Below are 26,989 nucleotides of genomic sequence, written 5' to 3'. Positions count from 1 at the left end.
CCCCTAAAAGTGGATAAAAAAGCCCAATCTTTGCTCAGTGGGAGGAACAATTTGTTGAACAAGCCACACAGCTGATTTGTTGAATTTTAAATAGTTTTCCAGTCCAGCTGCATGCTCTATTTGCCAAGCATATTATCATAGCAATAACAAATATCCTTGACTATAATCAAAAGCCTGGATACTGCTTTAGTAGTAACCCTCTTTCCTCCTTTCTTTTTAGCAGTAGGTAAGGTCATTGAATGAAAAGATGGTTTTCAAACATAAATAATATTTTATCTCCCTGTATAAAGGGTAATTAAAGCTAATATGCTTTCTGGAAGGATTCCCACGATGGACAGGTAAATCCATTTCTAGCTCTCTAGATCAAGTGGGCTTGTTTTGCTTTGTTAATGTGAAGTTCAGTTGCACAATAGGAATTGCACTTGTACAATGCCTCTGAACGTCAAGGTCTCTTTCCCAGGGTACATAGAATGCATTTAATTCACAAATGTAGGGCTAAACCTTAAAAAGGCATTTGCAAGCCCCCAAATCTGTAGGTTTTGGAGATGATTAAGGGGCCACACTGTAGAGCTCCTGCTTTCTTTATCGTTGCCTGAGTGCTCTGTCCCTGGTTTTGCTCCCACGCATGGAGCTATAAGCTCTTCAGAAGGGATAGGCAAAGAAGGAGAGGTGGTGGGGTGGGTCTCTATGTTAGGGAGTGTTTTGATTGTACAGGGCTACACAGTTGTGATGACAAGGTTGAGTGCTTATGGGTAAGGATGAGAGGGAAGGCCAACAAGGCAGATATCGTGCTGGGAGTCTTATAGACCACCCAACCAGGTTGAAGAGACAGATGAATCGTTCTACAAGAGGCTGGCAGTAGTCTCACAATTGTGTGCCTTTGCTCTTGTGGGGGACTTCAACTTTCCAGATGTCTCCTGGAAATACAACACGGCAGAGAGCAAGCAGTCTAGGAGGTTCCTGGAGTGTGTGGATGATAACTTTCTGACACAGCTGGTAGGTGAGCCTACCAGGGGAGGAGCCTTGCTAGACCTACTGTTTACAAACAGGGAAGGACTGGTGGGAGGTGTGATGGTTGGAGACTGTCTTGGGCTTAGTGACCATGAAATGAGAGAATTCTCAATTTTTTGTAAGGCAAGGAAGGTGGTCAGCAAAACCACCAGTATGGACTTCCGGAGGGCAAACTCTCGCCTTTTCAGGACACTGGTTGAGAGAGTCCCTTGGGAGACAGTCCTGAAGGGCAAAGGGGTCCATGAAGGCTGGACATTCTTTAAGAAGGAAACCTTAATGGCTCAGGACCAGGCTATTCCCATGCACCACAAGAAGAACTGCTGAGGAAGACGACCGGCCTGGCTGAACAGGGATCTTTTGCTAGGACTCAAGAAAAAAAGGAGAGTTTATCATTTCTGGAAGAAAGGGCAGGCAAATCAGGAGCAGTACAGGGATCTTGTTAGGTCATGCAGAGAGGAAATTAGAAAGGCAAAAGCTCAGCTAGAAGTCAATCTGGCCGCTATTGCAAGGGACAACAAAAAATGTTTTTACAAATATGTTAACAATAAAAAGAGAGCCAAGGAGAATATCTATCCTTAATGGATACAGAAGGGAACATTGCCACCAGAGATGAGGAAAAGGCTGAGGTACTTAATGCCTTCTTTGCCTCAGTCTTTAATAGTGAGACCAGTTATCCTCAGGGTACTCTGCCCCCTGAGCTGGAAGGCAAGGATGGAGAGCAGTATATACCCCCTATAATCCAGGAGGAAATGGTTAGTGACCTACTATGTCATCTGGACACTCACAAATCTATGGGATCAGATGGGATGCATCTGAGGGTACTGAGGGAGCTGGCAGAGGTGCTTGCCAAGCCACTCTCCATCATTTATCAGCAATCCTGGTCAACGGGGGAGGTCCCAGATGACTGGAGCCTTGCCAATGTGATGCCTATTTACAAGAAGGGTCAGAGGGAGGATCTGGAGAATTACAGGCCTGTCAGCTTGACCTCGGTACTGGGGAAGATTATGGAACAGTTTCATCTTGAGTGTGCTTACATGGCATGTGCAGGACAACCAGGGGATCAGGCCCAATCAGCACGGGTTCATGAAAGGCAGGTCCTGCTTGACCAACCTGATCTCCTTCTATGACCAGACGACCACCTAGTGGATGAGGGAAAGGCTGTGGATGTTGTCTACCTGGACTTCAGTAAGGCCTTTGACACTGTCTCTCATGGCATACTCCTTGAGAAGCAGGCGTCTCGTGGCTTACACAAGTGTACTCTTTGCTGTGTTAAAAACTGCCTAGATGGATGAGCCCAGAGGGTTGTGGTGAATGGAGTTAAACCCAGCTGGCGGCAGGTCACAAGTGGTGTTCCCCAGGGCTTGGTGTTGGCGCCAGTTCCATTTAATATCTTTATCAATGATCTGGTTGAGGGGATTGAGTGCACCCTTAGCAAGTTTGCAGATGACACCAAGTTGGGAGGGAGGGTTGGTCTGCTTGAGGGTAGGAAGGCTCTACAGAGGGATCTGGAAAGGCTGGATCGATGGGCTGAGGCCAATCGTATGAAGTTCAATAAGGCCAAGTGCTGGGTCCTGCACTTTGGTCACAGCAGCCCCATGAAGCACTACAGGCTTGGGGAAGAGTGGCTGGAAAGCTGCCCGGCAGAAAAAGACCTGGGGGTGCTGGTTGACAGCCGGCTGAGTATGAGCCAGCAGTGTCCCCAGGTGGCCAAGAAGGCCAGTAGCATCCTGGCCTGCATCAGAAATAGTGTGGCCAGCGGGAGCAGGGAGGTGGTTGTTCCCCTGTACTCAACATTGGTGAGGCTGCACCTCGAGTCCTGTGTTCAGTTTTGGGCCCCTCACTGCAGGAAAGACATTGAGGTGCTGGAGCGTGTCCAACGAAGGGCAACCAAGTTGGTGAGGGGCCTGGAGCACAAGCCTTATGAGGTTGTATAGCCTGGTAAAGAGGAGGTTGAGGGGAGACCTTATTGCTCTCTACAACTACGTGAAAGGAGGTTGTAGTGAGGTGGGTACTGGTCTCTTCTGTCAGGTGGCTGGTGATAGGATGAGAGGAAATGGCCTCAAGTTGCAGCAGGGGAGGTTTATATTGGATATTAGGAAAAATTTCTTTACTGAAAGGGTTGTCAGGCATTGGAACATGCTGCTGAGGGAAGTGGTTGAGTCACCACCCCTGGAGGTGTTCAAAAAGCGTGTAGACAAGGCACTTCAGGACATGGTTTAGTGGGCATGGTTGATGGTTGGACTCAATGATCTTGAAGGTCTTTTCCAACCTAAATGATTCTATGATTCTATGGAGTCATGATTGTGGGGAGGAAGGAAAGGGACATTTTCTGTAACTGGCCAAAGGGATGTTTTCTGCAACTGTCCTACCTTTAGGTAGACAGGTGTCTCCTCCCTCTCACCCCAGGCAACCAATTTAGATGCTTTTTTATACAAATACCTCCTCCTAGTGTCTCTAGCCAAGAAGCAGCAGAGCTAAAGATTGTATTGTTTCAGTCTCCTCCAGGAAAAAAGCATAACGTCTCAAGAAGGAAATCTGCATGACCTGACAGTCTGAAACTCCAGAAGCAGGGGAAAGGCCAGAGGAGAACCTTGGTGGCAGCTGAACAGAGGACAGAGGATCGTGGTGCTGAGAAGCTATTTGCTAACTCACCAGGGAAGAACGTAGCATGACTTCACATCAGAAAAGGGAGGAGAATAAAAATAGTTCATTACAGCATAAGTTGGCCAGTATGTCCTAATATAAAGGCCAGTAGCTTCTGCTTGTAGCAATTTAATGCCAAGTTGTTTCCAAGGAAAATAAAACTTTTATTAAAAGGGACTTTATCCAAAAGCACGTATTATAAAGTGCTTTTAGAGGTGGAACAGTTTCAGCTCTTGTGATTTCCTAAAAACACGTCCTTTACAGGAAAGACAGTAATAGATTGGTTTTTCGTTTGTTTGGGTTTTTTTGTTGTTGGTTTTTGGTTGTGTTGTTTTTGCTAGAAAGCCCAGTTGCCAACAATGTGAACTAAGATTTGCTGAAAAGAAGGAGCTGAGGATGTCTGAGATTGTTTTAGGCTTAATGTTACAACTGGTCAAATGATATATGGTTTTCATTTTACTGGACAAAACTAGCTCCTACCTGTGTTCTGAGCTGACTGCTGACAGTTCATTTAAATTAAATGTTTGCAGTCATCAGAATTGTTTCTCATTTATTTTATGCTAGTGAATTTCGGTCACCAACAAGTGACCTGTGACAGGATATGCAGCTGATCACTGCCACGTCTATTGGGGGAAAGGAGAGGTTTGGGTGGGAAATGTTCCCCTCAGATGAGAAGGAACAAGATTCCCCTCAAAGAGAGGCCCAGTTTAGGAGAGAAAAGTAGCTTTCAACATAATACCTGAGAAATATGGAAGAAACAAGGTGAATGTAGGGCTAAATAGTCCATACATTGTGCATGTAAGATATTGTCCAGCATTATAACTTGCAGTGTTCTTATGTACAGTTTTGACATTTACTTTAAACCCAGTAAAACATGTACTAATAGATGTCATAGCAGATTATTATCTCTTTGCTCAGTGAAATGCCTCCATGAAATGAGTAAGTTTTTCCTGAGGGCTGCAAGAGGCGATTGTGCCACTGCTCCTCGTGCCAGTCCAGCTCCCAGCCCTGCACCGTGCAGGAAAACTCACAGTGGACAGAAGTATGGAAAAAAAATCAGGAAAAATGTCCTTATTGGTGCTACATTTGTTCATCTGTGGGCACAAAGATAAGAGACAGTCAAGTGTCCTAAAGTTTCAGTTTCTCTGCTGAAAGAAACTGCTTTTGCAGATTTTTCTCTACAGAAATGCTTCTGTCCTTGGACTCTTCCTCACAGCGCTGGATGCCAGCTTGGTCTGGAGAGAGCAGGAAGGGGTTTAAAAGACATGAAACTAAACAGGCTTATTCTGTACACATGGCGTTGATAACAAAAGAAACTACGTGTGCAGAGGAAAGGGACTTCTTAGTTATGGCCTAGGTGCAAGACAGGGAAATAATCTCCTGGTACCTCAGTTCCCTGGCCTGTAGCTGTCAGGGCCCTGATGGCACGGCCAGCCCTGACTGTCCCTGGCCGGCCCCCCGGGGCTCCCCCACGGCCCAGGACCCCACGTCAGCCCCGGGGCCGTCAGCCCCTGCCCCAGCGATGACACAGGAGGGCCGGTCTCCGGCTCCCCACAGCCCTGCCCGGCCATGGGCCCCGCCGAGCTGGGCCCACGTTCAGGCCCGGCCTCAGCCTGTCGCCATCCCCAGGGAGGTGCCCGATGCCCGGGGCTGGGGCTGCCCCGGTGCCCCTGGCTGTCCTGCTCCCGGCTGGGGGTGGGATGGGCCCTGGCTGCCAGGGCCTGCCCCACCAGACCCATGGGGAGTTTCTTAGGGAGCCAAACAATTTTCTCCGTGGTCCTTGCCATCAGGAAAGGGTCTATGCCTTCCTGTTTGAGCCCTTGCTCATGCCTTGGTTGTCCCCTGTCTCGTTCAGGTTGGGCAGGGGGGTGACCAGCTCAGCTCTCCGGCAAAGCATCCTTCCAGCCAGCTGAGCAGAGACGTTTCACAGGCTTCAGGACCTGTCGCATGCTACGTTCAACCCAGTAGTTCTTATGCTGTCTCCAGCCCTGCCTGAGCATGTTTCACAGCAGGAGTAGGATAGACCCCCTCATGTGAAGTCATCCTGAGACAGGCTTTTTACTGAACTAAATTTCTGGAAGAGAGCCCTTAGCCCAAGGTTTACCATCTGCCAAGAGGGTATTTATCATCTAACATGTCAGAGAACCGGCAGGTCTAGCTTTGTCTGCAGCTACGACAAAGGTAATCTAGGACCACTTGTAGGAAAAGGATAAATATGAACAATGTGGGAAACAGCAGGGATGTAGCCCTTCTTGCACTGGCTGGGTGCAAGCTTTGCTGGGATAAGGAGGAGCCTGGCTGGTACAATTGGAGCACAACTGGAGGAGTAGAGTCTGGGGCTGCATGGCACAGGGGTAGCTGTAAGGCTGCGGCTTGGTAAAGGGCTATGAGACTCAGCAGTTGTCTCAATAATGCCAGCTCAGATATTTGTTCTCAAACAGCTTTTTGAGCCAGTAGTTATATGAATATGAATTAATATGTATTAGTTATATGTGTTTTACTTGAGGTGTTCTGCATGTAGTTTAAACTTAATATTGCATCCAGCTGTCTGAATGCATTTCAAAAAAGCCTGCTGTTATATTTGTTATGTAAACATAATCCATCCACACAGAGAAACTACTAGGAACTATTAGGCTAACTATCCTGGGTTATTTTTTACAACTCTGCTATTCTACTTGATGCCTTGCTAATTTCTCACATACTGTAAGATGTGAAAGAACTATACTACAGCAAAAAGCTTTAAGTTAGACATCAGGAAAGCCTTAACTGTAAGGATAATTGTTAGCTGCTTTCCTGAGGAGGGTGTGGAGTTGCCATCCTGGGAAGTTTTTAATCTGTGATTGTTCAAGCAGAAGTCAGGAAGGATGTGGTAGAGTTGATTCTGTTTGAGGGAAGGGAGATGGTCTAGGTGGCTTCTGGGGACCCATTTCCAGCCCTTCAATCGCTATAGTTAAGGGCACAAATTCACACTTTGAGTATATGCAGTACATTTCAAAAGAAAGTTTCAATTGTTTGTATTCACATGCAGGAGGAGAAAATATGGGACCAAACAATTGCAGGAGGAAATGAGCTCTAGGCCTGTGCCTCAAACCTTCTTCAAAGGCAGAAAGCTATAGAGAAGTTCAGTTTTGGAAGGAGTTAGGTCTAGGCAACCAGCTGTTTCTGACTATTAACAAGGACATCATTCCTCTGAGCATGCTCCATCAGAATGCTCTGTCCTTCAGGTGAGTCTCGGTCATATACCAACATGTGCAGGTCATACAGACTAAAATGAGTATCAGTCTCTTATTTAGCAAGGTCATTTAGGTCAAGATGTTTTTCTGAAGCATTTTATTCTCTGATAATTCATTATCTGGCTATTCCAAATAAAGAGCTTTCAGCGGTGCTGGGAGCATGCTGGTAACACCCATGGTGCTGGCACTAGAGAAGCTGGTTGGATGAGAGCCTCAGGTGAGAGAGCAGCCACTGGGTGGGAGCCAGAACCCCAGTTTGGTGGGTGCCAGAAGGACACAAACTCTCCCTCACCAGCTGTGGGAGAACTGGCAGAGGCCAGGATATCAGGCCTAAACAAGTCTGACTTGCAGTCTCGACACAGCCGGGGGGCACTCCAGCTGAAAACAACTGAACTGTCAAGGTGAGGCAACTCCAGAAGTTGCAGTTATGTTTTGAAAAGCAGGGGCAAACCAACTGTGCTCAGTGTGCCTGCCCCAGGGGGAGCTGTCGCTTGAATGAAATGATGTTGCTTGTAGGTTCATACTGGAGACATTTTGAGAAAGGAGATTTCTGAGTGTTCCCAGGGTGGTTTGGAGAAGAAGACATTTTTCTTCTTTCTCTGAAGAGTTATTCTGCTCAATAAGTCTTTCTGGGGCAAGGATTCAGTGTGCTGTACTCTTCCCAAAGGAAACCAAAATGCTCTAAGAGATGACCTACAGCACTCAACTGCAGCCTACCAACCAAGCAGAGCGTGTAGATATAACCAAGGTGGTTAATGGGGACAGTGGCTGTGGGAATTTGAGTACATAAAGCTGTGGAGTCCTGGAAATGCAACATTTCCTCTTTTCATGTCTATGAGCTGTGAAAGGAGATCAGTAGAGAAGGAAGGCAGAATATACAAAAGCCATACTGCAGAGGAAAGAGAAGGATTACTGCCAATAGCTTGTGGAGAGTTGCAGTACAGCTGTTTTGACAAATTGTTTAGGTGTCACAAATCTAATTCACAGAATTAGAAGAAAAAGACGACAAAAAGGATTGTCTAATTCAACCATCATGGCGTAGGAACATATATAGACCCAAGATGTGTCAGACATTTATCAAACCTCTTCTTGAAACTTCCAGTCATGAAGATCCCACAACCGCCATAGGCAAAATTCCAGTGCTTTGCCCACCTTCACGTGAAAGAGATTTTTTTCTAATCTTGATTTTAAATCTCTTTTGTATATTTAAATCTATACTGCTTGCCTTATCCTCCATGTTTATGGTGAACAGACTATCTACTTTTCTTTGCAGTAATCATATATATATGTACACACATACATACATACATTTGTTATAATAGACATATTTATGTATCTATATTTGAAGATTTTTCTTGTGTATTCCTCTAGTAATATAATCTCTAGCCAAAACAACCCACTCTCATTCTGTCTCCTTTCCTCTGACCCACCCCACACAGCTTCCCAGCAAGTTCTGTCTGATTTGCAGTTCTTTAACTTGGGAGGAGTAAGATGTTTCTCTGTCAGTCAGCCTCATTTGATTTTTCATGTGGATGGATGAGACCTCAAGTCAGTATTATTTATAAGATTTCAATACTTAGCTATAGATTTTGAACCATACCTGCCTCACAGCCTGGTAAAAGGATTATGCTTATCACTTTTGCTGTCTTTTCCTTTTGACTCCAAAATAAGCCTGAATTTACTAACCTCACAGTAGAGAGGCAGTGATGTATTTGCTGCCTCTGTTTTATAAATAGGAAACTTGCTGCAGTGTTTTGTCCAGTCGACACTGCCAATGTGGCAGGTGTTAACATGCAGGTGCCTCAGAAACAGTCCTGAGCTTCTGGTACAAGTTAAGCAGCTCCAGGTGGGGAAGGCACAAGCTTCTTGCTGCCTTCTCATCTCCTTTCTCACAGACACTCCCTCTGCTAGTTAGAAACACAAGCAATAAGCTGTTGCATGTGAAGCCAGGAGCTCACGTGCACCTATTTCTGAAGTGGGCAGGGCCAATGTGGATTACTGATCATGCCACTGCCTTGGCCATGCCATTTTATTTTTTTCACCCCTTGCCTGCTACCAGAGTAATCTCTTCAGGGTTGAGAAAGTCTTATATCTCTCTTGAGCACCTAGTGCTTGGACTCTGACTTCAGGTGAAGGCTCTGATATTAAAATAATCATCATCATCAGTGGCATCCTCTGGAAAAAAAGTAAGTATTCATGAGAACAAGCAAATTATCAGTAATGGAGCCCCCCAAAATGAGGTACCAAAATTTATAAAAATGGCTTTCATGTGTTGCTGATGAATGGAACTAGGTCCTGCTCTGTGCTCAGTGTATCTGAACAGTGCCCTTAATAGTCTACCTGATTCAGGTTTGTGTCAATGGACAAAATCTACCACGAAGCAGGAAACCTTTAGAGAGTTAGAGGACACTGTGTTCATTCCTCTTGGAAACCAGCTTGGGGTTGGGAATTCTGTGACTAAGCATGGAAAAGTAGGAAACTGAAAAATAAACAAATTGGCCAACCAATACAAAATCTGTGCCCTCTGCTCACTATCTACTCTATTACTTCTGATGGCTGATCTCTCACTTGCTACTCGTGTCAATGTGTCTTTACTAGGAAAGGAAAATTAGGGATTAGAGAAAGTACGAAGTACTTTAAAAACTGGTTCTTTGGAACATATTTGCATCTGATGAGGAAACAATTAATTTATATTTCTTGTGATTTACATTATTTGGTTCAGGAAAGTGCAGAGAGATGGATTTCAGAGGAATTTTTCTATTATTATTTACTCACAGAAGGAACTGTCCTTGATGAGGGGTGTTTGATTTCTTACTCACTTGTTTGGAGACGTGTTCATTTTCTTTTATATTCCTAGATTTGTTTTCCTCCCAAGAGTCTTTAACTTGATTTTAATCATTAAAAATTATACAAGGCCTGTCTAAAAGCCCTCTGAAGTCAGCAGAAAGATTTATATTCCATGGACAGAATTTACTGAATCAGTGGCTGGAAGTATGTCCTTGATTAACTGACAAGTCTCCTGTTCATCACTTAAAGAAAATACATACTCCAAGCCAGTGCAGCAGAGCTGTATGGTGTTCCCTAGTGAAGGTGTAGAATGAGCAAGCATGTACGAATCTCTCTTTCTCCAAGCTGAAAGCCTAATGAAAGTATTTTATAATTTGACAGTTGACATTCCATTTTTTTGTCTTCATTACTGTGCAGCTGTATACCTATGTTTTTCCAAATTAATTTCAGAATATCAGTTTGAGCTCACAACTCCTTTATTCATTTTATCCATATTCATTTTCCTTTTCAAGGGAGTTGTTTCTTCTCCATCTCATTTTTCTAATTGAGATGAAATCTACACTATGCTGTCACAAAATTTGGTTTGGGTTTTGTTGTTGTTGTTGTTCCAAATAGGTGCCTCTATTTTCCCCTGTGTCATAACCTTTATTATGTTTTTCAGTATCTTACAGTGATAATGTTACACTTGGCTTTTTTCCCTTGCTCTTTCTCGTTCTATTTTTTCTCTGTATTTCACGCTGGCATGCTGTCTTTCCTACACGGAATATCACTTTGAGAAAATAAAGCTTTAGAAATTAACCTAGAAATAGAAGAAATGGAAACAAACCTATTAATATTACATAAATTCAAACTAATCAACTCTAAGCCTCTTGTATTGTGGTGGGAAGGAAAAGGGAGAACTGAGAAAGAAAAGCATATTTGCATAAGATAAATTTCCTTATAAGCTAGTGCTGTGATATGAACAACAAAATAATACATCCCTCAGAATTTTTTCAAGCTTATGGACAAACATCTCCTGCCAATGTACAATGAGTGCTTCCAGACTGCTTTGCTTATGCGGGGCATTTACTGTCACCTACTTTGTCGAAAAAGTATCATCTGCTGCACCCTTCTGGACATTACAAGGACAGCACATTCTCCAGAAAATCCCACGCAAAATCAGGTAGGATTACAGCATAGTTTTCAGGAGCAAAGATGTGGCTTCCATTGTTTCTAATAGAAAACGGGCATAAAAATCTCTCTGCTATTGACTGGACAAAGGCTTAAATGAGAACCAAGAGAAAAGACTTTTCCATGCTATTTACTAGCAGATCTAGAGTGGTTTCAGACTTCTGCACCTATAGTCTGTGACATTCGGTATCTGAGGGCAGAGCAAGTAATGCTGTCAGTGGCAGAACAGTAGAGGCTTGACTCCACATAGTTCACATCCCTGTTTATCGTGTCCTCCTGCATCTCTTGGTGACCCCACTTTTCTCTTGTATCAGACTGGAAAATCTTCAGGTCCTCCATGCACTTCTCACTCCCACATGGTCCCCTAACCCTGCTTCTTCCCATTCGTGTCCCCATGATCTCTCTGTGAGGTACTCCTGGCTTCCAGTAGAACAGCCTGTCTCTTCCATGTCCATGTGTATGAGGCAGATGTTCTCTGGATTGACCTATGCATGTGCTGACATGCTGGGTGAAGGGTACAGACCTGCTGACTGGCAAAGCAGAAATGAATGGTGTTTGCTTCCACCATGAGTGTCCTTATGGAGAATAAATTTTGGTTTCTTTTCTCTGTCTGATCACTGATTTTCTGAAGCCTTGTAGGAACATTGGAGTTCAATCCCTCTGCCAGGTCTGGTGGAGGTTGGATAATATGCTCAAAAAGTGAATGTGGAGGTAGGGATGTGGATGAACTGTGGATGTGATGGTACATGGACACAGATGACCACAAAACAGTTACCAAGACCAACCATCTGTCTTCCTACTGGTGTGACTTCTGCCCATCCTGACTGCAGGCTACACACTGGCTCCCTACTGAGAACCCTCTGCAGTGCCTCAGAGCTGAAGCAGAAAGGCCAGTTCCCCACCAGCCTAGGGTGCATTTCCCACCTGTGCACTGGAGCCATCTACATTTTGACCACTGCTTTTACCCCAGGTGACTCGTCTAGTCATCAGTGCTCACAAGGATGTGGCTGCTATGCGTGGACTTTCCAGAACCATCATTCTCCCAGCACAGAGGAGAATATTTGGGATTCCCACCTTGCTCCTAACTGTTGTTCTCTGCCCCGCCAACCCTAGCTGAAGGCTCTACGAACTTGCCAGGCAAACCAGCTGAAATTCCTGAGGGCACTCTGGCTAGGAATGCCTAGCTTGCCTTAGCTGAGCCCCATGGGGGTGATGGAGGTGGTGTTGCTGTAATGCTTGGGGAACCCCACATGCACCCTGAGGTCTGGGCAGACCTGAGATATCAGGAACTTTGCCTGGAGGGGCAAAGACACATTATACACTGAACCGAGGTGAACACTGCCTCCCAAGTCATGAACAAGAAAAAAACAACCCAGAAATGGGAAACAGCTGAGGGAAGGAAGGTTCTTTCTCCCAGAAAGGACACTGGAGACTGTTGAAAGAAATTCTGATACAGAGTTAGCATTAACAGGGTCTGGTTTTGGGGACTGGCTTACACAAAAGCGTAAATCAGAATCAGTTCCAACATAAGCAGTGCAACTCTGTGACTAAAAACACAGTTGGGACCCAAAGCTGAATATACCAGACTGTGTAGAATTAGATTGTGCCTGGGTTCCCATACGTTCCACCACTGTGATCCCCATCTTTACCTTAGCAAAGTGAGGCCAAGCAATCTGAGAACAAAACATGCCCCACAAAACAAGAGAGTGCCTTCACATTTCCCAGCATCCAGTGCAAATGATTGAGTCTGATTTGGTAATCCATCCAATTCAAGGTTGTTCGAATGGCCACACCACGGCAAAGGGGGTCACAGCATGGGAGAATGATTAACTCAACCCACCTGCCTTGTTTGTTTGATGCCGCCTCACTCCAGTGCGAGTCAATAAAACTTTGTGCACCGACACACACAACTTCCAGCACCCGCCAGCTGGGCCAAAATGGGGATTAGCAAAGGCGCCTTTCTCTTTCTTTTCTTGCTCAGCTCAGGTAAGAGTCCTTTGCCTTCCACTTGCCCAGGTGAGATGGGGGCCAAATGCTTGCAAGCTCCGTTTGGTGAAGGGAGGTCCCCAAATCCCTGTGTCGCCACTCACCTGGATGATGACGGATTTGGGGCTTGCTGGCCAGCGAGAGTTGCTGTTGAACAAAGCAAGAGCTGTGGTTGTTCCAGTGTTGTGTTCGTTAGAGACGCCAGAAAAGCAACAGCCTTGGTGTCTGCGTGGGGAACAAATGGCTCCCTGCAGCCATGGCCAGAAATGGGGGCACCCTTGGAAAGCAGCCCCAAAGCCTGCTGCAAAACCCATAGCTGTCAGTGAGAAGGCTGTCTCTGGTTTCAGCAGGCTTTCAATCAAATGCTAAAGCTGTTTTTACTGCAAAGCATTGCTATGCAGAGTGATCATGATTTTCATCCTTTATGATAGGAGTTTTAAAGTTTTTAATGAAATATTTAACATTAAAAATGAAAAACCTCCTTTATATTCCAGCAATTTCACATTTTCTGTTGACAAACACTTACAAGAAAATATTCTCCCTTGTTTTCCTGGGGGCAGCAGGTAGAAATTTAATCTTCAGTAACCTGGATCAACATTTCCAGGAATATGTCTAGAAATTTTTTTTTTACAGCTCCAAAAGAAGATAGGTGTTCCACTGAAGGTAATATATGGACTTCAATCTCGTCTACAAATGCTGTAAATAAATATTCCACATGTAGTATACATTTCAATCAGATTTCAATCAGATACCATATTCTCTAGTACTTTAACATTGCATGGCCCTTAAATGACTTTTAAAAAGTACCAATAAAAACATATCAGTACATTTTTTTATGATTTTCTAATAGCTCAGACCTTTAATATGACAGAGTAACAGGGACATATGATTGTTTGATTGTGCTGGGTTATAAAAGAACGGTGATAAAGTTATTTTTATTTGCTCATTGTTATCAGCTCTAACTTGCTCCAAAGTGATGGTCCACAAAACTGCCTTAATACCAATTTTTATGTCTTCTGGATTAGCACTGGTCAAGTCTGGAAAGATACATATGTAAAAGAAAAAAATTGGTTTGCTGACATATATTTGAATATTTTGTTCAATTATCACATGTCATGTCTGGGTTTACAAAGACTTGGACTTTATCCAGAATAATACATTCTGTGCTGCATTGATGGTTGAACTCGATGATCTGGAAGGTCTTTTCCAACCTAAATGATTGTATGATTCAATGACTTTAAAATCTATTATATTCTTTCTTAAGTTTACACTTTGCAGTGTTTTTCAGGCAACTACCATCACATTTTCTTTTCTGTTATCTAAGCCTCTACCAATCTGTGCTGCCTTTTAGCTTATGCATGCCATCCAAAATCTCATGTGTTTATTCTCAAACTGACCAAAATAAATCTTTTTTTTTTTGATCACTGAAAAGGAATGGTATCCAAAGTAGAGCTCTTTGGACAAACATATAGTTTTAAGATGAGCCAATAAAGTTTGGAAAGTAAAATTTTCCTGTTCTTGTCCCCTGCAATTCTGGAACAGTGGCCTCAGTTGGCTTAGGAAAAAGGTCAGGAGAAGAAATACTTGTTTGCTGAGTCCATCAGGAGAAATTGGTATGCTGTTGGTGCTCCATATAGTCATACTGTAACAGTAAGATTAGATATGGGAGGCCTCAGTGTCAGGGATTTCTTAAGACATGCGATTTTATAGCATTGAGCCCACTCTGCAAACAGTCACAGAAGACTGTACTCAGGCAATTCATCATCTCACTTTCATTAGTGGCCCAAATACCTTTTATTTTATATGAATATGTGTCAGGTGGAGGTAGGTGATGAATTACCTATATGTCATGGGAGTTAATTACACTGGAGTGATGTTGCAGTGAATGGAGCCTAATATGGGTGTTTGCATAAAAGAAAGGTTCGTAACGTTTAAGAATTTTGTGTGTCTGTCAATAATAATCTAGCTTGAAAAGTGAAATAATTAAACCATATCACTCCTGTAACTTTGTAACCTGACGCAGGATGTGGAGATAAACTTTTGTAGAAATTAGGAACAGAAACATAGAATCTTTATAGCCATAAAAGGAAAAAAAATCAGTTAGATGGCAAACTCCATTGTGAGCAACAACATTTTGGAGCTAAGTGTTAAATGTATTAGCAGGTATATCATATACATCTGTCCTAGTTATGACTGGGATAGAGTTAATTTTCTTCCTAGTAGGTGGTACAGTGCTGTGTTTTGCATTTAGGATGAGAATAATGTTGATAACACACTGATGTTTTAGTTGTTGCTAAGCAGTGTTTACACTAAATCAAGGACTTCTCAGCCTATCATACTGCCCTGCCAGCAAGTAGGCTGGGAGGCACAAGAAGCTGGGAGGGGACACAGCCAGGACAGCTGACCCAAACTGGCCAAAGGGATATTCCGTATCATATGACATGCTCAGAATATAAACTAGGGGGAAAGCTGGCCAGGGGCTGCTGCTCAGGAACTGTCTGGGCATCAGTCAGCACGTGGTGAGCAATTGCATTGTGCATCACTTGTTTTGTATGTTCTAATTCTATTATTATTATTATTATTAATATTATTATTATTCCTTCCTTTTCTGTCCTACCAAACTGTCTTTACCTCAACCCACAAATTTTACTTTTTTTTCCCGATTCCCTCCCCCATCCTCCTGAGGGGTCAGTGAGTGCACGGCTGTGTGGTGTTTAGCTGCCTGCTGGGTTAAACCATGACACCATCTTATGCACATGTGGCTTTCAGATATAATATCACTAATTGATTTGCTCATTTAGAATCTTGGGTTAATTTGTCACAACAGAGATGCAGCCCAACAGATTTATTAGTAAGTCTGCTAAACCCATTACAACAAAAATACTGGTGGCCATTGTAAAAGACTATATAGTCATTTTATGACTGAGGGGTCTTGCTCCAGGGCAAGACATCTTAGGACACACAACTATTCAGTGACCAGTAAAACTGCAGTGATTGCACCATCCACATGGGAGGTCATAAACTCACATCCTCCCAATTCAGGCTTCTCCAAAACTTCAATATTGATAACACTTCCCTTTATCTTTCTCTGACCGGTGTTTGTTTGACACTATTTAGTCCCCCTCTCTGGTCCCTCTCACTCTTGTTTCACATTTCTTGTTCAGTTTCAAACCCACACATAACTCCATTCAGAGCTCCTTCCCTACATCTCTCTTCTGCTGTTTTTTTCCTATGACATGTTCCAGTCATACAGCTGTGACTGTGTCAGGAGACAGAAATTTCCTCAGAGTTTATAATCTTTTTACCCAGAATTACACAAAATAAATGGTGCCTCACCTGTCAATGCTACATGGAAAATGAGACTCAAAGTCACAGATCTTCTTAACTGCATCATTCTCATTTTTAATGCCTGATTCCTTTCTTTCCCTTGTAGTGAAAGGAGATATTCTGGATGACTATTTAAGAACAGATGGTGTTTGGATACTTACTCGAAATAAACAGTTTTACAAGACAAATAATGAAAAAGAATGTGCAGAGAAATGTGAAGCAGAAAGACATTTTAATTGCAGGTAATTTCTGTTGAATCTTAAAACCATGTCATTGTGGGTGTCTGCATATCAATGATATTTTCCTCTTGTTGCTCAGAACCAACATCCCCATGCTGCTGCAGCTCTGCCTACAGCAACATCTTCCATGACTGTGCCTTTAGCTTGTGGCTTATCTCCACCCATAAATTACCACAAGGTCAATCCAAAGGGTGGATTTACAATGTATTACTCATTCTGCAGTAAATGCTCAAGTTTGCTCTTACCCAATGTTACATGGAGAGCTGCTTATGTCTCTTTAGCTGGATGCTGCCCTGTTTCACAAAAGAAGAGTGAGCTATTTCTAAATCATTGTAGGGAAAGGCGGTAACCTGAGAAGGTAGGATGCTGTTGATAACATTTTGCCAATGCAGTAACAAGCTTCCCACACAGTAACTTATTCATGTAGTTATACATCCTGAAAAAGTCAGCTACTTCAGAGCAGTAGAAAACGTCAGTATCTTACTCAGTGTCTCAGATACTGAGTGCAGTATCTAAAAGATAAAAGTGGATACAAGAAAGTGCTAGTAAAGTAATAATTTACAGACAAATAATTACAAGTTGAATAATTTGAATTGAATTAAAAACATTGCTTCCTATGTCAATATTGCTTCCTTTCAATTTCAACAGGGCCTTCCTATTCACCAGGAAAAAGCTACAGTGTTTAACACTGGCTGAAAATGCCAAAATGACGGTGACGTTCAACAGCACGGATGCAGTTCTTTATGAGAAGAAAAGTATGTATATAGTAAGATGCTACACATTTACATGTTAAGCCTATTTTAACTGCATCCTTGCATTCTCTGCTGCAGTGCTGGAGCAAACCGTTGCAAGTGGTGACAGTTTCAGTGAGGTGGGTCTGCACCCATTATGAACTGGGCTGAAGCTGCCTGAGAATTTCACATATAGCATCAAGGCTCCTTATATCTGAACTTATATTTCAGTCCTTTAGTCATGTATTACTGGGACCAGGCAGAATAAGCATACTCCAAAGCAAAAATCATACATTTCTTTGCCCTTTAAGTAATTGCAGTCCTTTGTTCTGTGAACCTAGTGGAGTCCTTGGTCATACAAATTTTCAAGACTACAGGATTATCTACTTCTGTGTAACCACTTCTCTAATTTTCTGTATAATAATTCGGTCAGGAATTATTTGACTGAAATATTGTATTGACTTATAACTTTAAAAAAAAATAACCAAATGTTCATGTTTTGTAAGCTGTTTTGTTTATGCTTAATTCTTGTTTTATGCCAGGCTTAGATAAGTGGCTTGGCTTTAAGATTATTTGTGGAATTAATCAATTAATGCTTTTCTAAGTTTTGAACAGATGCTATATTGCTGGAAAAATAAATAGATTTTTTTTAACTAGACTATCTTCATAAGTTTTGTGGGAACATACATAAGGCAGTCACAAACACTAACTTTTCCATGAAAAAGAAAGCTCCTATTACTAACTCATGTGTAAGATCAATAGTGAATATGTCTTGTAAGAACATTTCAGTTTGTTTGAAAAGACAATTCTTTTCAGTGTCTTTACAATTCTGAAGCATTTGAAAGATACACAGAAAACTGAAACTGCATGAATAATCATGGGGCAGGTCCCCTTTGCCATATCAAAGTTTTAAAGAGAAAGCAGTTCACATCCAAATTCCCAGTTAATATAAACTGATACAATTCTGATAAATTCATTATGTCTGCTGGAGATCTGACCCAAACATAACGAAAAGCTAGAATGTTAACATTTAAACAGCTGTATCCTAATTATTCTGCTACTAGACTGGATAATGGGTTGCCAGGTTCATGGCACCAAGTGCAACTGGGTTTGTAACAGATATCTTCAGTAAGTACTAGCTTAACCTCTAGCTGATTATCAGCCAGTTACATTTTGTTCTTATGGTGCAATATGTGTTCCCTGGTGTCTTCTTTCTATGCTAATCACAAGTGGATTTTCTCACCAGTTTTCCTGACCTTGCAGTTTATGTTTAGCTCGGACGTATTACTAAAGCCTTAAAAGCTAGAATTTGAAGTGTACTGCTTGATTCTTGAGTGTTATTATGGTCAGATTCCTTCTTGTTTTAAAAGGCAAAACCACCCTTGCAGTTGTTTTTGTCAAAAGACTTTAGCTCTACAGTCATGTCCCCCCTTGTTCCAGTAACAGACCTCACAAGACTAAAGCCTATGGAGACTTCTTCTCCACTTTTATTTTTCACATGTTCCTCATAGACCACCGATGTGTGAGTCACCACTACAGAAAAATATTGGAGCAGGTTCTGCCAGATCACTTCTGGCACAAGTAAAATATCTGTAGAAATATGGGTGTAGCCAATGCCTCAACATTTTAAATGTGATTTTTTTTTACTGAAGTCAAAAGTGATTGGAATTTTCCTTTGAGGTTAGAACAGGATAAAGGAGGACTAAATGCCCTGTAAATTCCTCTGCATATGTTGAAAGCAAATAGACATATGCACAAGTCATTAAGTTTAAATTAACCCAAGTGAATAAATAATTCTCATTGACCCTAATTATATGCTGTCGTAGAAAACCAGACAATAACTCAGGCTTAAATTGGTACAAATCAAGACAATATCCCTAACTTCATCAGGGCCCTTGTACATTGCTTGCTATTGTCCAAGTTCTTCCAAACTTCTGAAACATCTGAAGAGACACATCTGATCCTCATGTCAGTAGCAAAAGACTTGATTTTATACCCAGGAGCCTTGGCCTCTCAGAAAAAAGAGAGAGCACTGCTTGGCTTCTCTTCTTGCTTGCCCACCTCCTCCAAAGCTATTCCCTGGAAGACGGGCCTGGTGCCTCCAGCCTCCCATGTTCACCTTCCTGACCACATGTAATCTAGAAATTTAGTCAGAGTCTTCAGCTCTGTTGCTTGTGCCCCCACTGAAGCCACCTTTTCCTGCAGAAAAAAAGGCCTGGCTTGGCATCCTCTCATGCTTCAGGATGGATTTTTCTTGTTTACTTTTTAGCCTTAATAGAAACTGTAAGGTGAGATATGGGTCTGCTCCCCTCTCTCCTCATCCTCTTGTAAGTGGAGCTTTTCCTTCCTGGCCATGACCAGGACTGAAGGAAATTGTCACCACGTGAGTCCGCTGCAGGAGGAGACACTGTGTCTGGTTCCTCACACCCAGGGACCAGCTCATCAGCCCTGTAGGTGCCTGTCATGGCAGTGGGTCTCCCATGAATAGAGGCACTTGTCCAGGTGTCAGGCCCAGGACAGAGACATGGTTACCTGCTGTCCTTCTGCAGGGTGAAACTCAGTGTCCCACCTAGGCACGGTAGGCAGCCACCTCTCTGGCCTTCACTGCCATCACCGTGTGGGCTGTCAGAGCAGATGCAGTCATCCACAGCCCTTCTGCAGAGTTGCCAGTCCTTTGATGTGACTGGGAGACCTTTTGTGACAATTTAAAGTAGAGGCTGTCTCTTCTCAACCCCCACTGCAGACTGAGCAGAAATCAAGTCTCTTTCATATTTAGCATCTATCAATGTCACTGAAAGCTGCACTCAGGCACTGTCACAGCTTGGACAGTGGGTGATGGATGCCAAATCCCTTCATGTGGAATCTATTTTCTCTTTCCCTATTTTATCCTTGTGCTAATGTTCATGGCTCTTCAAAACTACCCAACCCATATACCCGAGCCTTAAGGCAGCTAGACAACCAGTGTGTTCCAGCCTGAGTTTGAATTTGCAAATAAAGGTATTTAGTTTCCTTAAGCCTCAGAAAAGTTTTCTGTTCCCACCGTGACTCCTCAGCACCGGGAAATAGCTGCTGTAAAACTCCTTTCTGCTGAGATATGATGGAATCTGTTCTGCTCGGAGAAAGCAATCTCCAGCACTTTTTGTGACTCTGCAACCCCCTTAGGTTCATGGCAACTGTACAATCACGCCTGGGCCTGACTTAGACCTTGGAGTTCGTAACAGCTACACTGGCATCAGTCTTTGCCAGAGCTTATTTTCCTTGGGAATGGATTCAAAATAACTGTACAAAACATCTACTTTAAAACCAAAAGGTTCATCCTTCTGTGAGTATAAGAGTTTGTCTGGCTGCACTGGACCACCCAATGTTATGCACCCACATTTTACTCCAGCACAAATGCTTTAGGATCTGCATGTAGACCATACTCTGGATTGTCCATAGTTACAAAGGCAACTCCATGAACATCTGTCGGGCAGTTATAGTTTTACTTTCCTTATGTTAATGACAAAACCTTGTATGAGGAATCCTCTTCTGATTACGTCTTCCTTGTTAATAGTACAAATAATCCAAAAGGCGCAGATACCTAGCTTTTGTGGTCTACGCTCACTACTTTATGCTGAGTCAGATTTCTTCCCACCCACACCTCCAAGAGTGCCTTTTCATTTCGTTCCAATTCACCTCTCAGAGTTTAAGAACCATGGCATTTTTACTAGCTCAGTGGCCATCTGGGATGCTTACGTTCTTGTAGGGGTAATAAAGTTTTGGAACTTAGTCACTGAAACATTTCTTAAGAACTTGGTTAGAGACTTTTCCTTCTTTACAGAGCGGTGTCCTCAGTCAAAACTTAATTTTGTCTTGACATATAGTTTGGATTTTGATTCCATCCCTCTTCAGAGGAACACAGACTACCAGGTATTATAGGCCAGCACAGCAAACTCTTGTACAGGACAGAAAAGTAAAAGAGACTTTGGGGGTCAAACAGAAAGAAGCCATGTTACTAAAAATGCTGTTTAAGAGGGATCAAATACCAAGGCCTAAATCCATGGTGGTCTTCATGTGCCATTTGAACTGGGAAGTTACTTGCTTGTCTTCATTCCTGACCCAGCTATACAGAGCCTCCACCCCCTCTCCCCAGGTGTCAGATGTGTCTGGCTTTTTTGTTTAGACAAACTAAAATCATTTAGGAAGAGCCTGGCAACATCAGAAAGTCCACGGGCAAGGCTATTGACCAGAGATGGTCATGATGAGACCTGCTACTGGGGTATCAGTGTTGCAGCAGCAGTGACAAGACTTTTGGGTGCTCCAGTAGTACCCTGACAACCAGGCAGCAGCTCCCTTTTAGTAAGACACACAGCACAAACATTTGTAGTCCCAGCCACACACTGTGATGGCAGTAAATATTGCAAGGTGTCCAAACAAGGCTCAGCTTTTCCTATCATGTTGGTCTCCTGTTCTTGCTCTAATATTTCCATTTTGTATTTTGGGGTTTAGGGGGATCCTTCTTGTGCAAGCAAATTGCTGGAAGGGGAAATCAGGGTCACTCCCTCCCATAACTGGAGATTTTTCAGTGTCTGTTGCCAATAAAAGCATTATCAACATGCTTTGCATTCTGTCTGCCTTGAAATCCCACTAGAAGGTACCTGGGAGTCAGAGGCTAAGAGGAATTAAAGATTTTGGGGACCACTTATGTGACAAACATATGTTGATAACTAAAAATTTTCTGGCTTGAAGGGATAGTTGCACGACACCCACACTGTGAATGTGCTTATGAACAATGCATTTCAAAGAATCTCCAGCTGCTGGTGAAAGACCTTCCTTTTTATCCCAGTAGTATGATAGTATAAGCATGTATTTTATACATGAAAAAACAATTGTAACTTGTTATATCTGTTTTCTTAACTAGGTTTTATTAGCTTTATAAAAATGTTTCAGGAATTTTCCTCTGTAGTTGCCTAGTAGTTGGTAACTAATTTGTTTTAAAATACCTTATGGAATCACATATGTGTTTGCATGGACAAGAGGTTCAAAACATGGGTAAAACATGGTTCATTATGAACTGATGAACTTTAGAGTTGTACCTGCAGATTCTCAGTTCAAGAGATGCAATATTGTAACACCATTGAATTAATAAAGCCAATTCCATTTCAGTTTACCTTCTACAATGTAGAAGAGGGATTGGGAAGGACTACAGAGGAATGGAAGCCAAAACTTGGAGGGGTATTCCATGCCAGAAGTGGGCAGAAAAAACACCCCACAACCCAAAGTACGTCCTTATTCATATTTGTCTTCATGTTGTTCTCAATCTTTTCCAAGCTTCCCCAACTTCCTGTGTATAAACAATTTTATAGTGCATGTTATCAAAGCCAGTTGTCAGGTGACTTCTTAAGACAACTTTATCTTCATATGCCTTGATACTTCTGATTCTACTGTCAGAGAACTGCAATGATCTGGATAGGAAAGGGTGCATTGTCAGCTAGAGAAGTTGTGTCTAAATGCTGGGCCTCTTAAGAAGATGAAATGCTCCTTTTATCAACACCTGATGAAAATTTTGCTATTGGTGACAGTAGGGCCACAATTTCTCTCTTCTTTATGAGGTGTGAAAAAAAAGCACAGTAATATCTGTCCAGCTCTACGACCCCTTGCCTGCCATCCAGTCAAGAAGAAACATCCAGCAAAGTATCCAAGTGCCAAAGGGACGTGCCCGGGCAGGGATTTCTCAGGGCTGGCTGCCACTGGGCTCACTGAAGCCAGTGTGGAAGCAGAGGTCCTATTTTCTCTGATCTATGTTGGAGTTTTATCTGTTTAAAAAAATATTTTTTGTTGTTATTCTAATGAAATTTGGATGCACTTGGTTAGATTTTTTGTTTAAAAGCTATTTAGTCTTCTCTGAGAGGATTACTATAGGAAGAGGCCTATGCAAATTAGGATCCAGTTGTGTTTGGTGAATAGTCTCTAGACATGCTCCTCTTTTAAAGTAGCTCCATTAAGAAAAATACATGACAGAACCACAGGTCAGTGAGCTGACTAAATCAGCTGGATGTAAGTATTAAAGAAAATAATTGTCCTTACAGACTATCATAGTCCTTGCAGGCTGTAGCTCACTCATCATCGGCAGCTGGGACCTAGGGAGAAAGGTACTAACAATGGCAGTTATGGAATGTTTTTTTCAGATTTCATTTACAGGTTACAATGGGGAATCTGTTTCTCCCATTTTTACTGTGAATGAATAGAGCCCACAGCTAGCTCAGCAAGTTGGACATTTCCCTTCTGCTCCACTAAATTACTGGAATTAAAATAGAATTTTAATATTATTACAGTTATACACCTGAAAAACACCCCAATGCAGGGTTGGATGAAAACTACTGCAGAAATCCTGATGGGGATGAAAGTGGACCCTGGTGTTACACAACAGATCCTGCTACCAGATTTGATTACTGTAACATCCCAGAGTGTGAGGGCCAGGTCATGCACACTGGAGAAGGTATATTTATTTTTCAGAGGAGTGTTCAAGTAGGTAATATTATTCCTGCTATTTGTTCGTGTTTTAATATTGCAGATTGGTTTCAAACATGAATTTAGATCAAGCTGGAACTTAAGAAGTTCTCAACACAAAGGTTGTTTTCCTTATTGGCTGTAGTTATCAAAATAATTTTGTAAATATGGAGGAACTGAATTTTTTTAAACATTTGCTAATATTGTCCTGGTCTTACCCCTACCAATTTATTTAATTTTAACAGGAGTAAAGATTGACCCAAGTGCTGTGTTATGTACAGAACTCCCATTGCTATCAGTACATACAGATATGTAACAAAGTCCTCCCTCCAAATGACCTCCCTAAAGCTTTATTAATTTGGCTAGGCTTTAATGCATGGTCTTCTGGATTCTTTTCATCAACAGCTGGAGCAAAACCCTCTTTTCCTTTCAGTGTAGTCCTCCATGAGTAGATCAGGATCAGAATTCACAGGCTGGTGTGAACCTTGCTTTATCTTCATTCTGCCTAGGCCAAGGCCCTACAGTGGAGTGCATGCAGTGTAATGGTGAAGACTACCATGGAGAAGTTTCCAGAACAGAGTCTGGGCTTGAGTGCCAGCGCTGGGATACCCAAGAGCCTCATATGCATGGATTTACCCCAAAACAGTGAGTCACGCTCAGAGCTGAATTCATTCCCACAGTACCTGGGAGACCCTGCCTGCAGACAGCCTAGTTGCTACAGCCGGCTATAGCTGACTCACAAGCTTCTCTTTCATTTTCAATGTGCAGTTTTCCAGAGAAAGATCTGAAGATGAATTATTGCCGTAATCCTGATGGCGAACTTCGGCCCTGGTGTTTCACTACCAGCCCTACTAAACGCTGGGAATATTGCAACATTCCTCGTTGCAGTGAGTCTGATTTCCTGAGACCACTCCAGAGGGTAGCTCTTCTCATTAAAATGATGCAGGGAGTGGAAAGACAAGAAATCACAGTTCTGAGTAACCTGAGGAAATCTCTCTGAACCAGGGAAAGTGCACATTAATAAGCAGAATCACTCACTACATTTCTGTTATATAAAATCATGTAATGTCAGTGAGGGTGCAGGTGTCGCAAAGTGCAATAATGACAAAGATGTTACGGAAACCCTGATTTATCTTGAGCCACCTTACTTTTCAATTTACCTGAGAGGCAGGCATTCAGGTTAAATCGGGTTGTAGTTTTCAGCTGACCTGCTAACTCATGGAAAACACGTCAATAACCATGTGGCCATACTGTGATATTTTACCTGGGTCCACCCAGCACAGCCAGCACTGCCAGCACAGCAAGGGATGAATCCTGAGAAACAAGTTCAGACCTCAGGAGAAAAACCTGACTTAGCAGTGAGCTAGCTTAACCTATTAAGCTGAGCACACTAAATATGGACATTTCCAAAGCACTGAATAATGAGATTAGCACTGCTGTTTGTAGAACTGGACTGCACGTTGAGAAAAATTTCTGTGTTTTTATCTCTAGAGCTTGCTTTCTGATGCACCTGCACTTGCCAGTGCTCTAAGCAGCAGCTCTAGCATGTGTTTGCTAGATGTAGTTCACCTCAGCATGCTTAATTACAGATGGAAGAATGACTATTTATAGACTTTGGTATGATAAAGTAAGTTGTGAAAGTTACCATAGCATCTCCATTTTTGTGCTTAAAACTAAAAGAAAATTCAAGGAACAGACCAATCTTTTAGAGTCATACTTGTCTCCTCAGGAAACTTCATATACAAAGGTATATATAGTAGGTATGCACTGCAGATTGATTTTCTTTCTGCCCTCCGCAGGTTCTGTGCCTCTGATTGTTACTCTTGCTTTCTTTGCTGTTCCCCATGTGCCAGATCAATTCACTTTCTTTCTCTCCTCCTTCTGCCCCACTTTCCCAATAAGCTGACTCCAGAGGCTCAGCTCTGAAGGCTGTTTCGCTTTCTCTTGCAATTGTCTTGGCCTTTATCCTTATCCTTTCTGCCCTTCCACCCTACTGATGTGTATTATATTAATGTGCTCCCTTCATCCTGCTTGTTTTTACAAGTCTGTACAGGACTACTTACTGCCTTTCCAGCTCTGCTCTCAGGGGACTGCAGGCACAAAGTCTGACTCGACCCAGCAAAGTTAGTAAATAACTGCTGTAAAAGGACAGACACAGGACATCTATCTGGCACGCCTGACTGCTTGTGAAAATGTTTGGTTTTGCCATGGCTTTCAACCAATGTCATCTCTGCTGAAAGAAAAAAAATGCATGTTTGACTTTACAGAAAACAAAGAGGTTTAAAATATATTTGAAAGCACTAGTTAGCAGTGTTTCCTTTTCTTTTCCTTCTTTTTTTTTTTTTTTTTTTTTGTAATCCTGTTACAGTTATGCACCCACCAGTCTCTGGCCTGGGCTCCCAGTGTCTTTCAGGAAAAGGAGAAGACTATCGAGGCGGGATAGCCATCACCAAATCGGGAAATGCCTGTCAACACTGGAATACGCAGTTTCCTCACAGACATGGCTGGATTCCTGACAGATATCCCTGCAAGTACGCTGAGCCTCATCATTTTAACAAATACCACAGAACATAGTTATTCCTTATCAATCCAGATGCAGAGGCAAACGGAGCACAGGTTTTCCACAGTTACGTTGATAAGCTGTTTTCTCACCTTTTGTTAGCTCTCATTACTTCTGCTCAGGTCTTCCTCTTCATTTTTTTCTGCATTCCTTTTTTTTTTATCAGCTACTTTATCCTCATGTGCTTTTTTTCACCTGTCTCCTTCACATCCCACTGCCATTATAAGTATTTACTACTTTTATGTTAAAAATCCCCTAGCTGTGTTTTGGCAGACTTTCAATGCATTACTCTTCTGAAGAGCAATGCTCCAAGGTCCAAGATCCTTGTGCTCCGAGGTCAGAGGAGCTGGGTTTGGAGAACGTTATCAAAGAGTAAGGGTAACTGGGACTGACCAGGCTTTTAGCTCTGTATTTTGATCTTGTGGGTTGTGAAATGGAGCTTGCAAGTTTTCCTGGGCATGTGAAACCCTGTCCATTATCACAGGGCAGAGAGCAGTATGCACTGGTGCTCATATGCACACACTTCAAGGATCAGTCTGTGACATCCAGCCTCGCCTGGTTCTTACCATAACGGTCAGGTACACCAATGGCTTGTGTTTGGAAGTCAGCTTTTCTTGCCTTATCTTGGCCCCCAAAACAAGAGTAGAAAGTGTAAGCATTGGAAAAGTTCCTCATATATCATCAGCATTTAGCCGGTAAATTTAAAGGCTGTTGATTAATCCCAAAATAGTGGTGCATGAAGTAATCTCCAAAAAGAATAAATGTAACCGCTGAGCTGAGTTCTGCATGCAGTATTTATTAATAGTCTTGCAC

At 42.5% G+C, this 26,989-nt stretch overlaps 1 protein-coding gene across 5 annotated transcripts in view; it reads left to right on the top strand.

The window, feature by feature from the left end:
- Positions 1–12,703: 12,703 nt before the first annotated feature.
- PLG (plasminogen) overlaps positions 12,704–26,989 on the top strand; it is a 63,109-nt gene continuing 48,823 nt past the window's right edge. For 4 of the 5 annotated variants that reach the window (XR_007506174.1, XR_007506172.1, XR_007506173.1 and 1 more), the window contains exons 1-8: positions 12,704–12,830; positions 16,264–16,399; positions 17,045–17,151; positions 22,273–22,387; positions 23,442–23,605; positions 24,126–24,261; positions 24,385–24,503; positions 25,985–26,147. Coding sequence is in view for 2 of the 5 variants with exons in the window: in XM_049801639.1 (XP_049657596.1) it covers positions 12,782–12,830; positions 16,264–16,399; positions 17,045–17,151; positions 22,273–22,387; positions 23,442–23,605; positions 24,126–24,261; positions 24,385–24,503; positions 25,985–26,147 (989 nt within the window). In the remaining 3 variants the exon portion in view is untranslated. The remainder of the gene's footprint in view (positions 12,831–16,263; positions 16,400–17,044; positions 17,152–22,272; positions 22,388–23,441; positions 23,606–24,125; positions 24,262–24,384; positions 24,504–25,984; positions 26,148–26,989) is intronic. The other variant, XM_049801641.1, reaches the window with a different exon arrangement.

Source organism: Accipiter gentilis, chromosome 5 (assembly GCF_929443795.1).
Source record: "Accipiter gentilis chromosome 5, bAccGen1.1, whole genome shotgun sequence".
Taxonomy (NCBI): domain Eukaryota; kingdom Metazoa; phylum Chordata; class Aves; order Accipitriformes; family Accipitridae; genus Astur; species Astur gentilis.
This window is presented reverse-complemented; position numbering and strand designations above follow the sequence as displayed.